The sequence below is a fragment of the Copadichromis virginalis genome, linkage group LG22, assembly GCF_057382275.1.
Source record: "Copadichromis virginalis isolate Kocher_CV1m ecotype Utaka linkage group LG22, C_Virginalis_male_GT1.1, whole genome shotgun sequence".
NCBI lineage: Eukaryota > Metazoa > Chordata > Actinopteri > Cichliformes > Cichlidae > Copadichromis > Copadichromis virginalis.
Window position 1 is genome coordinate 17,839,885 of NC_140638.1, and position 16,052 is coordinate 17,855,936.

The 16,052-nt window shown below is 40.5% G+C and overlaps 1 protein-coding gene across 1 annotated transcript; it reads right to left on the reverse strand.

Moving 5' to 3' along the window:
• Positions 1-4,309: 4,309 nt before the first annotated feature.
• Positions 4,310-13,865, reverse strand: rbm24a (RNA binding motif protein 24a). Its single transcript, XM_085445847.1, has 4 exons — positions 13,422-13,865; positions 12,173-12,296; positions 11,999-12,053; positions 4,310-5,229 (listed from the first exon to the last, which is right to left on the reverse strand). The coding sequence occupies exons 1-4, from the start codon at positions 13,587-13,589 to the stop codon at positions 4,872-4,874; spliced, it is 705 nt and encodes a 234-aa protein (XP_085301973.1). The 5' UTR covers positions 13,590-13,865; the 3' UTR covers positions 4,310-4,871.
• Between the last annotated feature and the right edge of the window lie 2,187 nt (positions 13,866-16,052).

Below are 16,052 nucleotides of genomic sequence, written 5' to 3' on the forward strand. Positions count from 1 at the left end.
GGTTTCATAATGGGACTTTTCTACTGAATGCCCATCTACAGCCATCTTTTATAAACAGTATGGTAACAGTGTGGTGTAGCATCTAGGAATCAGTGAGGCTGAGTGTAGTTAGAAGTTTCCAGTAAGCTAGCTGACATGTTCTGAGGTAATTCTCAAAAGCTACAATTTCAGCACTGCTGAATATTGTTGGTGGTGAAGTTAGCCTCTTCACACAAAGTTTAGACTAATATAAACAAAACAGCACAGGAAGCGTTAGACACAGACAAATAATTTAAAAAGATTAATAAACAATCTTGAGAATGTGCAACAACACTGAGTCTTCAGAGTTATCCAGGGCATAAGTTAGAATCAGGTCCAGATCCTGAACACTTAGTTGTTCCCTGTGTATCCATCGGAGTGTGAATATGTGTGCATGAATCTTATTTTAAAAAGTGCTTAGGTATAGATACAAGCCCTGTTTGATTGTGTGTGATTGGGTGAATGAAACTTGTAGGAGAAAGTGCTCTGAAAGCTCAAACTGAGTAAAAAGGGGATATACGAGCCAGACTACACAACATTCTCTACAAGCAAAAACTACAGATTTCTTTAATCCTTTGAAAGCTTGCCACTCCTTCTGTGACTCTTTCTTTAGTTTTTTCCCCCAGTGTAGGTATTTTTAACAAGTTGTCTTAAAGTTTCTAATAAGAAAGCATCAACACTTTAAGGAGCACCTCCACCCGCAAGATATAAAACCTCCATCTGTTTTCACAGAGCAGTCCCTTCTGTCATCCTAAACTCTGAGGCCATTTCAAACTCCAGCTAGAGGAGGGTTGCAGCTGTGGATCATCCTTTTTTAATAAAGTAACAGCTTTAATCTTGTTATGGCATGATGTCAGGTGCTACTGATTTTACCCATAAGGCCTTGCTGCGTCCATGCTGTGTCACGGTCAACACTCACAGCAATGTGACCCAGTTTCATGTTTCAGTGGCGACCAAAATGCTCCTCTGAGTAGAATGAAAGACGTCAGAAAGCGAGCAGCTAACTCTTCTTAACATGACTTATTGATTAGAGCAGGGATTAATCATTGATAGGCCTCGACTTGATTAGTATCCATGGTTACGCAATCTGGGCGTGACTAACTCCAGTGTTTCATAACGTGGTTTCATGTGGGACCACGCACACTCAGACTTACAGAGTCACATATTTATGTTCAAACATAAATAAACACAATTTTTCACAATCATTTCAGAAATTATGAAAACTTGTTAAAAAATATAATTTTGCTATTCTTATGTTTATAACAGGGTTTTGTTTTTTTAAATATCCATGGTCAACTTTGTTTTCATTTCATAACCTTTCATGGCAGTGGCCTCATTTGAAAGACCTTCTTGGTTTGGACACGGACACAGCTGCTTCTATTTAGTTTGACATGGGTGCTCTTCACTAACCCATCTTAATTTAATTCAGTTTTATTTATATAGCACGAAAATCACAACAACAGTCACCTCAAGGTGCTTTATATTGTAAAGACCCTACAATAATACAGAGGAAACCCCAATAATCCAATGACCCCTATTAGCAAGCACTTGGCGACAGTGGGGCCTGTATTTGTATTGAGCTTTTACTTAGTCGCTAAGGACCCCAAAGCGCTTTACACTACATTCAGTCATACACCCATTCACACACTGGTGATGGTAAGCCACAGCTGCCCTGGGGCGAACTGACAGAGGCGAGGCTGCCGGACTCTGACCACCACCAGTAGGCAACAGGTGAAGTGTCTTGCCCAAGGACACAACGACCGAAACTGTTGGAGCCGGGGCTCCAACCAGCAACCTTCCGATTACAAGATGAACTGCCAACTCTTGAGCCACGATCGCCCCGGAAAGCTGTGTTGAGCAGGTCTGAGTCGTTCCAAGTAGGTACTAATGGAAAAGGGGCCCATAAACCAAAATAAATTGTATATTTCATTTTTAAGAAATAGATTACAATACAATTACATGCTAAATAAAATACAATCAATACTGAAATATAATATATATAATATCTAATGTAATTAATATTGAATTATTTTTATTTTATTTGTCAAAAGGATAAATAAACAATCCATTTTCAAAAAATAGAATTCTGTGGCAATTATTTCATGGTTCAGGCTAAAGGGTTATTGGGCAGCTTAAGCTCCCAGAAAGAGAGTTACTGGTTTGAACCCAAACTGGGGTCTTTCACATAGAGTATTGGTCAGTCCAGTGAGCACTGTCAAACAATTTCTTTTGTTTCTGGCAAAGAGAAACGACCAACTGTTGTCAATCTTCATCAGTAATGAGAAGTTAATAGGTTTATGTCTTGTCAAATCACACTGTAAAACAGGGGTAGCTGTTCAGCACCATTATTTAAAAAGTGTACATTTACTTCCGATCACAATGAAATGATAGCAAATTTGCATTAGCATTAGCATTTTACTTATTGACAGTTTCATTGTTTACTAAGCAGCCTGTAGTCACACTCCCTGACCACTCCCCCTGGCATGCACGCCAATCATATTCTTTTGTTTATAACCAACTCTGGATTTTCATACATATCAAAGCAGAAATCTGTTAACAGTAGACTGAGGTGTATTTGTGGAGAAAGACCAGTAACCACAGTATGTGTTTCTGTAAACAAAAGACAAGCAGCCTTTTTAAATATCGAACATTTTATTCCAATTTGAGAAATTTAAGTTGATATTCTGAAGTAAAGGTTTTAATATCAACAGGACCTTTGCATTTAATAACAACACTTTACATGCCCTCATCCAGTGACAATGAAAAGCTTCATTAAACTTTTTTTTGTTGTTTATTTTATTTCCCTTGTAAGAAAGAGTTCAAGTATAAAAATTCCCAACAGTGTAAAATTGCCCATCTGATGAATATGAAGCAAAAAAAGAGCACAGCTACTGAAACCTCGACAACAGCTATACATTCTAGTAGAGAAAAGCAGCTTTTTTTTTGCTTCTTTTTACCAAAGAGAAAAAAAAAGATTAGTTTTTCCTCTTCTCTAAACATAGAAGAGGCAGAGTACTGTCTGCATGCAAGGAGACCTGCATTTAAATAAAGTTCTTCCATACAAAAAGGCATGAAGCTGATATTTAATGTCATGTTCCGAAGAATCAAAAAAGATAAAAAATAGAAGTACAGTGCACATTTTTAAATAACTCCTATATCAACATTTTGGTTGATTATGTTATTATTAATAATAATAATGATAATAATGATAATAAAACTAATCAATAACTTATATATGCCTTGAGATGAGTACATCATATTAATAATACAGTACCGCCACTAAGTCTCTACTCTCAGAGTGTCAACATAGTCAACCCTCAAAAATAAATATCTTAAATAGTAGATTTATCTCTCTTTTTTTTTTTTTTTTAAGTTTTTTTCTCTCTTAAATAGCAGTAAAAATGTAAGGCACATTTAAGAGAGACCAACACGACGTCAAAGAGGAAACCCACATCCTCCCACCCCACCTGGTGTTCTTGACAGACATGAGGCAGGCCAGTTGTCGGGGTGGCTTTGGTGAAAGTGTTTGTGAGTGCGTACCTGACTACAGCAGCACAGAGGTGGAAATGCTGACGGGGGCAGTGCTGAATGACCGGGGTGGAGGATGAGTCGAGTGGGGTGGGGGTGGGGGTTAAAGTTGGTTCCCAAAGGGCTCGGCCGGGGATTAAAATGTGACAACTCAACAAACGAGCACAAGTGAAGCGTTCTTTCCAGAGTGATCCGTCTGTGTGGCGCTGGAGCTGGCTCTGTCCAACCCCCCCCCCCACCAGCAGCTGCTGCTGCTCTCCCTCTTTCTGCTTCTCTCAAAAGCAGAGACAGAGAGAAGCACGACTGCGCTTGCCTTTGTCTTTGACTGCTATGTGTGCAGCTCTGGATGTATGTGTCAGTTTACATATGAGCGAAACGTGGAAAAGCAACAGATTTAGTGTTTCTCATTGTCCGAAGCCATTTTTCAGTCTCTCTCCTTTTGTCAGTGCCTTTGTTTTATTTGCCAAGTCCCCCCTTTTTTTTCAGTCCAAGAGTCAAGTCAGAGTTGATGACATTTTCAGTTTCTTTTCTTTGTTTCTTTGTCTCATGGTGATTTGTTTGCTTTGCATAGGTCAAGAGGTTGAGAGACACAGAGTTAAAAAAAAAAGGGACATTCAGCATCAGGAAGATAATAAGGTAGTTCTTCAAATGTTTGTGACACGGCGAGTCACACAAAATAATAGCTAACACAGTGGAAACTGTTCCATTTCCCTGATTATCAGAAAATATCAACTTCCAAAAATGCACTTGAAAAGACAAAAAGAACAAGCAGAGCCCTCAGTGTTTAATAATAACAAATAATAAATATAAATGTTATGAGGGCATTAAATAACCTAACAAGAGGAAAAAAAGGAGTATTTTCCTAAAAACTAACGTTAAAGACAGCAATAGGACCTATACCAACCACAGGGATTAGTTCCTGGATCTCTAAAAATAAGTACTGTACTACAATGATAATAGTAATGATAATAATAATCATGGTAATAACAACAACAACAACAATAATGATAATAATAATAGAAAACCATTTTCATTATTTGTCCTGCGGCTTTTTTTCATTTTCTCTTTTTTCATTTTTTTGGTTGAAGCACAGCAAGTTGAAAAGTTACTGTAAAAAGTTCCCACCTCACCATCATCACCATCACCATCACCATCACCATCATCATCATCATCATCACCTTTTTAAAGCAACTCTGCTTTTGAGCTGTTGACACGCCACACCCTTAACGCCACTCCCTCTTTTTTTTCTTTTTTTTTTTAACAGATCAGCTGTAGCTGGGGTGGGCCTCCTTCTTGCTCTGCATGTCCAGCACTTGCAGGACCTGCTATTGCATGCGGTCAGCTTGCAATTGCTGAGGCTGGTACTGGCCAAAGGCTGCAGCTGCAGCAGCGGCTGAGCCCGGGGCAGCGGTGGCCAAAGGTTGCTGGACAGCATAGCCGTATCCGGCAGTGGCCACGTAGCCTGTGGCCGCTGGGGAGGCGGTGTAAGGGTATTGCTCGTAAGCGGCGGCGGCAGCGGCAGCAGCGTTGGCTGCTGCAGCAGAATACTGTGCATAGGCGGCTCCGGTGTAGTCGATGTAGGGGGATGAGGCAGTGGGAGGCGCAGCGGCTGCAGGCTGCACATGAGGGATGACCACACTAGGCTGAACGAAGGCCTGAGGATACACATAGTGGGCCGGGATGCTGTGGGAGAAACACACAGATGTGACAGTTGTTTGATTCAGTGCCAAACATTAAAAAGACAGTAAGACCCAACCCCCCAAAAACCCAACTCCACCACACTAAGGCCAAGCGCCCTCCCACCACCCAGACCCAGTCCAGGTCACCAGTCAAGAAGAGCAAGAAAATGCCTGCTAGTAAGGATTAGAACAATATAGGGTTGCCAAAATAGAAAAAGTTTGACTAGAAAAGAAGACTAGAACATGAGAAAATCTTTCAACACCCAGACTTTTTTTTTCTTTGTTTCCCTTCTTAATTAAAAAAAACCAACTTTCGTATGATTACATCTGGATGAAGTACTGACATCATCTTCTCTATGAGGCAGAGCATGAGGGGCATGTTTGAGTTTGCGTTGTGGAGACAAAAGAGAAAGAAGAGGGTTGAGATTTGTAGCCTTGCAGCTCATCTGATGGTCAATTTGTACATTAACTCTGGTGCTGTCCCCTGCCTGCTGGAGGGAGAGCAGGGGCAGCGGGGTTCGGGTGGCTTACAGTGGCAGGGGGTGGGGTGTGTGTGTGTGAACAGAGTAGATGAGCCCAGGGAAGCTTTGTGAAAATGTCACTGCCACTTTGACAGCTGGACAGTTTTAAAAAGGGACGCTGCTGGCCATTTCCCCCTCTCTGTCGGGACAATGAGCCACGGAGGCTGTGGGGGGAGCTGGGACTAGGCTCTGCACTGAGAGGGATGTTTCGATTAAATAAACAATTCTGAACAATGAGCACATTCTGCCCTCCATGACATAGCCTTATCCCAGCCCCTAGTCTCTATAAGGTCTGGAAACTCAGCTGCACAGCAAGCAGGAAGGGAGTTTTTATAATCTACACCATTCTGAATGAGAGAAGTGAAAAATCAACTTTTTTAGTAAGAAGCAAAAATAAGAAATGTTGCTTTTTTGATATCCCCTCTCCTCGAATTGAACTCAAACGAAGTGAGAAAACAGAATTCCAGTAACAGCCGCGCATCTAACTTTAAATAACGATTGCTGTTAAATCTGTTGAGGAAAAATCTGCACAATCAGTGGATATCAGGTGGTCACTTTATCGTCTGGATTGAGAGAGAAAACGATCAGAAAGTTTAAAAAAAAAAGTGGGATCTATCGTGGCAACCCTATTGTGAGCACTCCATTATCCAAATCCAATCCACATCCCAACCGAAAACAGTGGACCAGGAAAAACAGGAGAGAACATAAAGAGCAAAGTGTCAGAGAGGAGGATATATAGGAAAAAAACATTTCACAAAAGCAACAACCATGACGAGGGCACAGCACAATCACTCAACTGAAAAAAGACGTGAAAAGCAAAGGGGTGGAAATGTGAAGGGATGGTGTTGCTGTTGCTAAAGATACCCACATAAGAGCATTTTTGAAGGCTGGTAAGAAAATTTCTATCCTGAAAAGATTCTTTGTTTTTTTTTTCAGAGTTAAACTAATTAGAAAACCTTCTGAAGCAGCATTTTCAGTATCATGTGATTCAAAAAACTCACTTTGAAAGTGGCACTAAAGAAACTCAGTGGGCTCAGTAAGGCTTTAGATATTTTACTGGCCTAATAAAAAAATATATATATATAGCAGCAGTGGTGCAGAGAGATGTTTACAGGCTGTTATCTCGTGTGAAATCACTGAATTATCAAGAGAGGAAAAACGTCATATGACAGGCGTGGAAGATTCGCCCACTGCTCGACTGCTCAGTTGTGCAAGTATTTGCTGGTCTAACACGCTCAAAACCCCCCCCCCCCCCCAAAAAACAAATCAACTAATTAATTAAGTGTAAGTTTTCCATTTAATTTTGTTACATGAGTATAATTAAGGGATTCTGGTTCAATGAAATTTACTTAATTGGCATTCATTCAGTTTATACCAAGCAAATTATCCTTAATTGTTAATTATTTTAATAAAGAAACCTTTTATATATTTCAGTTGCATTTTACTCAAAGTTACTACTTCATGTTTATTGAGTTTTTGGGGGGGTGGTTTGAGTGTACTGATCAACAAACACATTGTAACTCTGTTTGCACAGTTGATGCCAGGATTTGAATTAATCAGTTAAAAAGGCAGCAGCTGACCCACAGGTGCTCTGTGTGAAAAGCACAGCAAATAAGCCCCTAACAGGACTTCAGATCTCATGTTAGTACTAGATCTATAATAATATAATTCGATAATCTAAGCACTATGCAAGCATAGAGTGCTGTGCTCTGAAAATGCATTGTGCAAGACAGCAAATCTAATAATCTCATAATGTGATATTCACATCTTTGCGCACACTTTCTAATATTTGTCTGACTCCTAGATCTTATTGCAGTTACATTATTAAATCTGTATTACAAGATACTGGTGGTGCTGAGCTGTATAAGTTGGTATAGACTGAATAACACACACAGATATACACATAGCATAAGTTGTGTTTTCGGCCATAGGAAGCAAAGCTCTGCCTCATTAAAATAAACAAACTAAAAACGGCTTTTCTCTGTGCAGATGGTCATAAAATAAGAGCATTTAAGTTATCCCAGTCTATTCCAAGTATATGTAGCTGATTTGTGCAGGTATGCTGGTCTGACTGTTCCTGTGTGTGCGTTTCTTTATTGGAAGGTCCCAGTAGTCAATAAAGTTCAAGGCTAAATAAAGGTTGTCTTCCAGCCTGCATGCTGTCTGCCATGTGGACTTGTTCGTTATCAAAGTGCGAGAGGTTGACGTCACAAACATTTCCTAATTTAAAGAGTTGTTACGACCAAGCTGACTGTGATTCTGATGCACTTAAATATTTGTAACATAGTCATAATCCAAACACAGATGGCTACCTGGATAAAGTTACTGTGCGAAACCTTCACCAGTCACTCTGTGTGGACGTATTAACAGCAACAGCAGCAGCACAGATACATCTTCTGAGCGTGCAGAGGAGAACTTCAGTTTTTGAGCCGCTGGATGTAAAAGGATGTTCAGCTGTGATCGTTTGTCTCTTTAAAAAAAATTGTGAAAATGCAAACTTCAGTGCTGAAGTGACTTCAAGGGACCATCAATCTAAAGAGGTTCTTTGATTCATTTCAAAAGGAAAAGAGGACGCTGTTTGCCACGTTTGTGATTTGCGAATTGTATCTTTCACCGGAGCTTTCATCCTAAGCCTCTCTCACTTTGAGTTTACTTCTAACAAATTTATTCCCTGCTGTGGAGATCGTGGCTGCAGTTACACACTAGTATTTCTCTAAATCAGACTGAAGACTTCGGGTCAGCTGTTTACATGGAAAGTAATTTATTAAGGTCTGGTGTTTATGTGGATATTGGAACTTAATCCGAGCAGTGTGATGTACTCAAAGGTTATGAATGTAAATTTTCCTCAATGGCTGCCTTACATCTCTGGAGCTCCCTGAAGAAGATGGATATCTGTTGCATATAGTTACTGTTATTGTGTTAAAAACAGACTCTCTGCAGAGTCCCTTGCGGATAGAGTAGAAGTGTATGTCTCCACATATTTGTGGGGACAAGGACAGAAAGAACGCAAAGTGGGGCAAGTGTAGGAAGAATGCAGCCAGAAAGTCATGAGGTTTAATTGTTTACTCGTTGCAGCTTTTCTTCTAATCTGTTTACGAGGTCTTCTGCTCCACAGCAGGTTTCTGCCTCCCCTGAGCTCGCTTTGTGACGCTTGTATTCAATCCAGTTTTATTTATATAGTCACAACAAATCACAACAACAGTGGTCTCCAGGCAGGCACTGAACTAGCTCCTACCGTTACTAACAGCTGAAGTAGTTAACATTCATAACACTGAACAGCACGTTTTAAAGAGATCACTGAATCTTCATTTTCAACAACACTTAAGTATTAAACAGTTTTTGAGATATGACTTCTTTGCCATTACTTCTGCTGTTGCAGGATGTGGTCAAAATCTTCCCAAGTTTGACATTTTAATACTATGACAACCCTATTCACACAGTTACATTTCCTCAGCTGGGGGGATATCTTTGCTGGTGCGATCGCCATAGCGATAATAGCTAATCATTACAAGGAAATCTGGCCAAGCATCAGTTAGCGATTAGCATTAGCCACACTAGCTTCTTTGTATATATACACCAGGCTGATTTTTCACAGCAACTTCTTTTATGTAATACTGAACTGCACAGGCAACCAAGTTGTTCTCTCAGTTAACGCTTTGGTGGATCATTTTAATACAGATGACCCCCAGTATTTGCTGGGGCTAAGGGCCACAACCAGCTGCAAATACCAAATACCAAACACTTGAGACCGCTCTAAAAATGCTTATAACTGCCTATTTAAATAGTTCAAACACCATATATACCATAAACTATCATCCTAAAACATTTGAAGGTCTTGGGATATTTTGTAGCCGCCCCCGTGTCTGCTGATGCCATTTCCCCATGTTGAGAAACACACCTTCTTTTTTAATCATAAAAAATGTATTTTGTCGTGAAAATAAAATCAGTTAGTTCCACAGAAAATCCAGAAAAACCGCAAACAGGTGGGGGTCGACTGTAAAGATGATTTGATTGGCTAGCTCTTAACTTTCTCTGCACCATGTTCAAACTGAAGGTGAAGTGACAGGGTTGGAGCCTGACACGTGTTCGTGAATTCTCCCCACCAGCCGCTGTCCCTGGAGTGGGTCATGCTAAATTCCCTTTTGGAATTCACCTCCCAACCTCACCAGGTATGTGAAAAAAAGGAAAAAAGACGACACTGCCGCCAGTTTATGCAAGCCTATCTGCTCACAGGACTATCAGAGGACAGCCACATTGACATCCTTTTTGGATTTTGAAAGCCACTGTGGGGAAAATACCATTTAATTAAGTAAATTTTCTTCACTAAAATCTGGACTTAATTCCATTGTACATGGAAAAAGACTTCTGTCTGTAATTTGCTTTCATAGATTAACAGTGTGCTTACATTTGTTCAGATATGAGTCATGTATGATTCATAACTTGTACAAATTCATATTAACGTCCTAAGACCCAAACTCTTCCATGGCGTGCATTTTTCATTTCTCTTTGATATTTGGGCATATTGGGGCCCGATGAATGTAAAAACAAAGAATTGCCCGATTTTATTTTTTTATCTTATTTTTGTTTTTAAGAAAAATGAGAGCCACATATGAGGATATTTGTTTAAAAATTTGATAGAACAGCAGCAGTATAATGTCCTCGTAAGTGGACATCAGGCCCTTGTAGAGCAAAATTGAGTATTTTGGTCTAAATAACCCAAAATGTGATGTCCATATATTTGGACACCAGGTCCAAGGAGGTTAACTCTTTTTGCCTAACCATGCCTTTATTGAAATATGCTGATGTGCAAAAACCTGTCATTAAGTGTACAGAGGCGACGTCAAAAGTCGACTTAACGGGGATAAAGAGTTAAAGGCTATATGTTAGGCCGGCCCCTAACACACTCACATGACCCTGTTTAAATGGGCTCTTCCCTGCTCTTACATGACACACAGCGACAGCTCGTGCACCCTCACTGGACCCCCTAACACAGACACACACACAGCTCAGCTTCATGCGACTGCATTGTCAGCATTCAGGGCTTTGTGTGGCACAATGGGTGCGCTTGTTTTCCTTAACACCACGAGCCCATGTGACGAAAGCTCGCTCTGAGAGAATAAGAGATAGAAAAAGAGACATCCAGACATTTGTTTGTGTCACAGTGGAGACTTTGGTGCTGACTGACTTGAGCTGGGTGCATGTGGACGTGTGCAGATGCACAGTGAGACCCCATAACCCCCGTATGTTCAGGTGTAGTCAGACGCATATAAGCTCACATTTTAACTGGGATGCTTTCGGTTCATTCATAAGACATTCGCATCTCCCAATAGTGCGAAGAAAAGGAGGCTGAGAGACCACAAGAGGTCATTTCACAGTAAGTTGGTCTCTGCCGTGTTGTGTTAATGTAAGAAACAGCAGGAAGATGCACTGAGCACATGCAAGCAGTGATAGGCTTTGTTATTTTGAGGGGAAAGTGTGGGGTGGGGGGGCAAGGGTGAAAGAAAGAAACTCCACACAGAAAAGTCACCACTCACTCAAACAAGACAGCCAGAAGGAGGAGAAAGAAACATGTAACAGCACATCCTGTTAAACAAAACAGATCAACCACAAGCTAAAAGCAATGATAATAATAATAATTTAAAAAAAATCTTCTCCTCTGCAAAGTAGACACGCTTCCACAAAAAGGAAAAAGAACACCCCACAAAAACAACAATCAGTCCAGTTTTTCTTTTCTTTTACTTTTTTTATCACTAAAGTAAAGAAAGCACACGGTTTAGCTAACAACACCACTTCATAACGGCACACAAAGCTAAGTTCTATTTAAATAAAATGAAAAAGAAGTCCAAACGAAACCCACGTACATGCATCTGTAATCACCATTTTGAGAGCTTGTTTGTGTGCGTTTGAGTCTACAGGTAATTCCTTTTCTCTGATCAGAACTATTCCACAAACCAGCACAGTTAGCTTAACCGAGAGCGAGCCTGTCGAACCAGAGAAAGATAGATAACATTGAGTGAGGCTGTAAAGTTTCCATCACTGTCCACTCAGCACACTCACACAAGAATGTATTTACACTCACACGTATTTCTGCAAACAGTCGAACTTAGGAAAAGCAGTTTTGACTGGAGGTTTTTTTTTTGGGTGGACAATCATTGGGGAAGAAAAGGTGTATTTATAGCTTACATTCCAACTCTGATGATTAGACATCATTTATTCAAGGAAATGAATACATGTCGACTTGTTAGTCCTTACCCATAAGGCCTTTGGATGAATGCTGGGTGAATCTGGGGAACACCGAAGGTAAAACCTGCAAGACAAAATAACTTCAAATACAGACAAAAACTGACTTCTAGCAACAACAACTTGAAATTATATTTAAGATTCAAACCCTGAGGTACAAACAAACATCCTACTGGCAGGTCTTACCTGGCTGCATCACCCGAGGCTTGGCACCCAGGTATGCCAGGTTGACGTTGGCCTTCCTGCCATCGATGATCGGGTTGGGGTCCTTGCAGGCCCGATCTGCGGCTGCACGGTCTGCCATCGTCACCTGAGAGAAGGATAAACGAAGAGCTGAGGATGTTTTTAAAGGCAGTTGAGGGTTGTGTGTGTGTGTGTGTGTGTGTGTGTGTGTGTGTGTGTGTGTGTGTGTGTGTGTGTGTGTGGGTATGTGTGTGTGTGCACAGAGGCCTCCTTCTGTGTGCGCCTGTGTGGCCATCACTGACAGTGGCAGGTATTTGACAGCACATACACATTTATCACCCTCGTGTGGATGTGATGAAACTTATCAGCAGTGAACGGTAGCCAGGCTGACCACCACAACCAAACCAAAGCCCTCAGTTCTCCTTTTACAGCCTTTAATTCTAATCAGAGGGATTCATGTGAGCTTGACCATAAACATTATTTGGGAGACAATAAAGTAAAGGTAAATAAAAAAAAAAAGATGATTTAGAAAGAGCAGTAAAGAGAGGATCTAAGCAAACGTGAAGTTAAACGTTGATCCCAGCACACAAACGTAAATATTTGATTAAATCAAGGGTAGATAAGAATAAAATTAGGTTACTTAAATAAAGGCTCAGGCTTGGCTTCCATAATTCTTTTTTTGGATAATTCTCTTACATGTATATGAAGGTCAGCTTAGTCAAACTATATGTATATGTACAAATAAAGAGATTTATTATTGAATAACCGTGATGGTTGCTCGTCTCCAACCCCCCCCCCAAACAACCCAAAAACATTAAACACTTTGGTTCTCAGGTTTGATGACAAGTCTCAGCAAGACGGTGTAAACTACCCTAAGAGGAAGAAACTGTGACCGTTTCGAAAACCCTGCTCTACAATATCAAGACATAATCGAGAGTTTTCTTTCAGCCCACCGCAGCTGCCACTGTGTGAACAGCTCCTTAAAAAAATGCGTGTCGGGGCGCATACCAGCGCGCAACAAGTTGGTGGGTGCGAGATTGCAACAGAAGCCAGTGACGAATTTAAGCAGGAGCTGCTTATCAAAACATAAACAACCCGTGACCCACAGATATATCAATGCTAGTCATGGTGTTGTGCAAGACAGCAACAGAAGCGAGCCTTAACAGAAGAAACGTGGTGACACGAATTTCTGGAACGAATAGACGCATATAAACTCCTGTGGAAAGCTGTGGTGTTACTGAGTGATACTTACAAATCCATAACCTCTAGACTTGCCGGTCTGCCTGTCGGTAATGACCACTGCTTCTTCAATCTCACCAAAAACTTCAAAATATTTCCTGAGACTGGAATCCGTGGTGTGGTAGGGAAGACCCCCAACAAAGATCTTCGTATAGGTCGTGTCCTTTTGCGTGGTGTGCATCGTTAGTGCAAAAAAATACAATAAATAGAAACTATAAAAAAATATAGTAGTAGTGCAATGTCTCCTTATCGATAATACTTTGGATGACTAGAGAGATAGAGAAAGAGAGAGAGAGAGAGTGAGAGATCAGTTGGCTCTAAAGTTTTTCATAGGAGAAAAGAAGACAAAAGAAGCCTGGAGGTAGATTTAAGTTCGACAGTAAGAGGGTAGAAATATGGAGCGGATTGTCCCAAAGATACCAGCAGGTGTTTCCAGCTCTTCTTGGTAACTCTGCCGTCTAACTAAATAGGTTTGGGACCCATTCCTAAATGCATTGCCTCTAACTCCACCCACTTTTTAGTTCCTCCCACCAGCGTGCACAAACAGCTGGGAAGTGCGGCTCAGTGTGAAACATTGGAGCTCCTTCACCACAAAGATCCGCGTTTAATGAACCATCAGGGCCCAACAAAAACCGATTCTACTGATGATTAGTGATGTGCGATACCACTGATTTCCTTTCCGATCCGATACCAAGCAAAATTCAGGGTGGTATCAGCGATACTGATCCGATACCGATACTCTGTACAAAAACTTAATGTTTCATTGCATTTCATAATACAATATATAATTGTATTATGTAATTGTAATAATAACATAACCATATTGCTTCATAATGATTAGAGGACATCAGACAACTTGTTTTTATTGCTTAATAATGAAGAATAATCATATAGAAATAAAAAAAAAAACTGATGTTGTGCGCTATTTGAGCATGTTGCCTGCCTGCAGCACTAAAGGACTCTGCGAGAGACATCTGTCTCGCCCTAGCAGCACCTGTCCCTGTCCTCCTCTTCTGTTCACCTCAACATAAGCTTATCATATTCTGTGATGTGATTTACTCTGAGGTGTTTGACGAGGTCAGTGGTGTTGCCACAACAACGTGTCCACACAGGACTCTGTTTGCGCTCAGCCATTGTTGTGAGTGTGAATGCCAGGGGCTGCGACACATTTATACAGCCGTATTCCACATATGACTATGAAAGGCGTAAGAGGAAGTAGTTCCTTCCAAATTAGACGATCCGAATTGTATAGTTTCTTTCCACTGCGTTCATTTTAATGGAAAAACTACAAATTTACCCCAGAGTACTAAAATATCGATATTATAATATGATAATCGATTCTAGAACATAAATTGCTGGTATCGGAAGAATTGATATTTCAGTATCGATCCGCACACCACTACTGATGATACGTTTGGCACAAAAAGTACCTGTGACTCAGGAACAGCTCAAGTGAAAAATAATTTGGATGTTTGGGGGTTTTTTTTTCACCCTCCACAGTGTTTTAGTTCTCAGTTGAACTAATGTCAACTAATATGTGAGCTGAACTGATTAATTAAGAGGTGATCTCTCAGAAAAATAAAGTTATTTTAAGTACTTTGGACTCACAATGAACAAATAGCACTAACTTTAAACTCAAGTAAACCATACTCACTTTCTACTGGCAATCTTTTAGTTTTGACAGTTTATTGCAAATACAGTTTTAGATATTTTACATTTATAGAATAAACTTTATTTATTTATTCACAAATAGAATGGGGAAAAAGAGTTCAGCCCTTTTATAAACAGCAGATCAACACCTTTGAAAATCCTCTGAGAAGATTCACAGTCCAGCTTGAATGGCTGGGACTACAGATGTGAATTAGTAGTTTGGTATAATCTGGCGCTTGCATCTTATATTTTTGGTGTATTGCTGTTTAATGGCATGCCTGTCCCTGTTGAATAAATAAGTAAAGAAAGAAGTCATGCACAATACGTGAGGGGTATGTCTTTAGAGAGTCTTAATTGTGTTGCTTCTTGAGTGGAAAGGTCATTAGTCCAGTGTAAAAAGTTTGAAACAGAGGTGTCAGTGTCGGATGAGGCCATACTGCTGCATCTCTCAATATCCTCCCGAACAGCCCAGAAGAGCTAATTCAACTCCGGTAATGTGAGAGTGAACTCTTCTATTAATCATTCATGGTGCCTCACTTCTGCGAGCTGGCCTACATACGTACATCTATCCTACAGTGAGCAGATACATTTACGGTGGGAGCATTACCAAGTGCTGTTCATTCCTATGTGGGAAGCCACTGATGACCAGTCTAAACTTTATGAAACACAGATCAGTAAAGATTACTAATTGCGTTTTTATTCACCTCCAACCAAAATCTGTCTTCTTCCAGCTAAAAGAATGACAAGAGCCAGTGTTGTCACCTCCACCTGCAGGACGTCACATCACAATGAAATGCAACCTGATAAAGCGCCTTTCTGCCGTGTCTCCGTTCACTTGCTGTTTTATTAATGAAGCCACACGCCCTTAAAAGTCAGAATAAAGGGGGATTGATATCAGGTTTCTCAAGCTCAACAATGGGGATCCGGTTAGGTTGCATGCTCTTATTGTCTCTGCAGCATGCTGACTAGTCTGAATCCTCTAACAATATGCCGC

Bases quoted from the DNA above. Each gene is read 5' to 3' on its own strand.
- rbm24a (XM_085445847.1), bottom strand. From the start codon at position 13,589: ATGCACACCACGCAAAAGGACACGACCTATACGAAGATCTTTGTTGGG. The intron at 12,054-12,172 runs GTAAGACCTGCC...TTTGTCTTGCAG, and splicing joins GCCTCGGGTGATGCAGCCAG to GTTTTACCTTCGGTGTTCCC. The intron at 5,230-11,998 runs GTAAGGACTAAC...TTTCTCCCACAG, and splicing joins TTCATCCAAAGGCCTTATGG to CATCCCGGCCCACTATGTGT.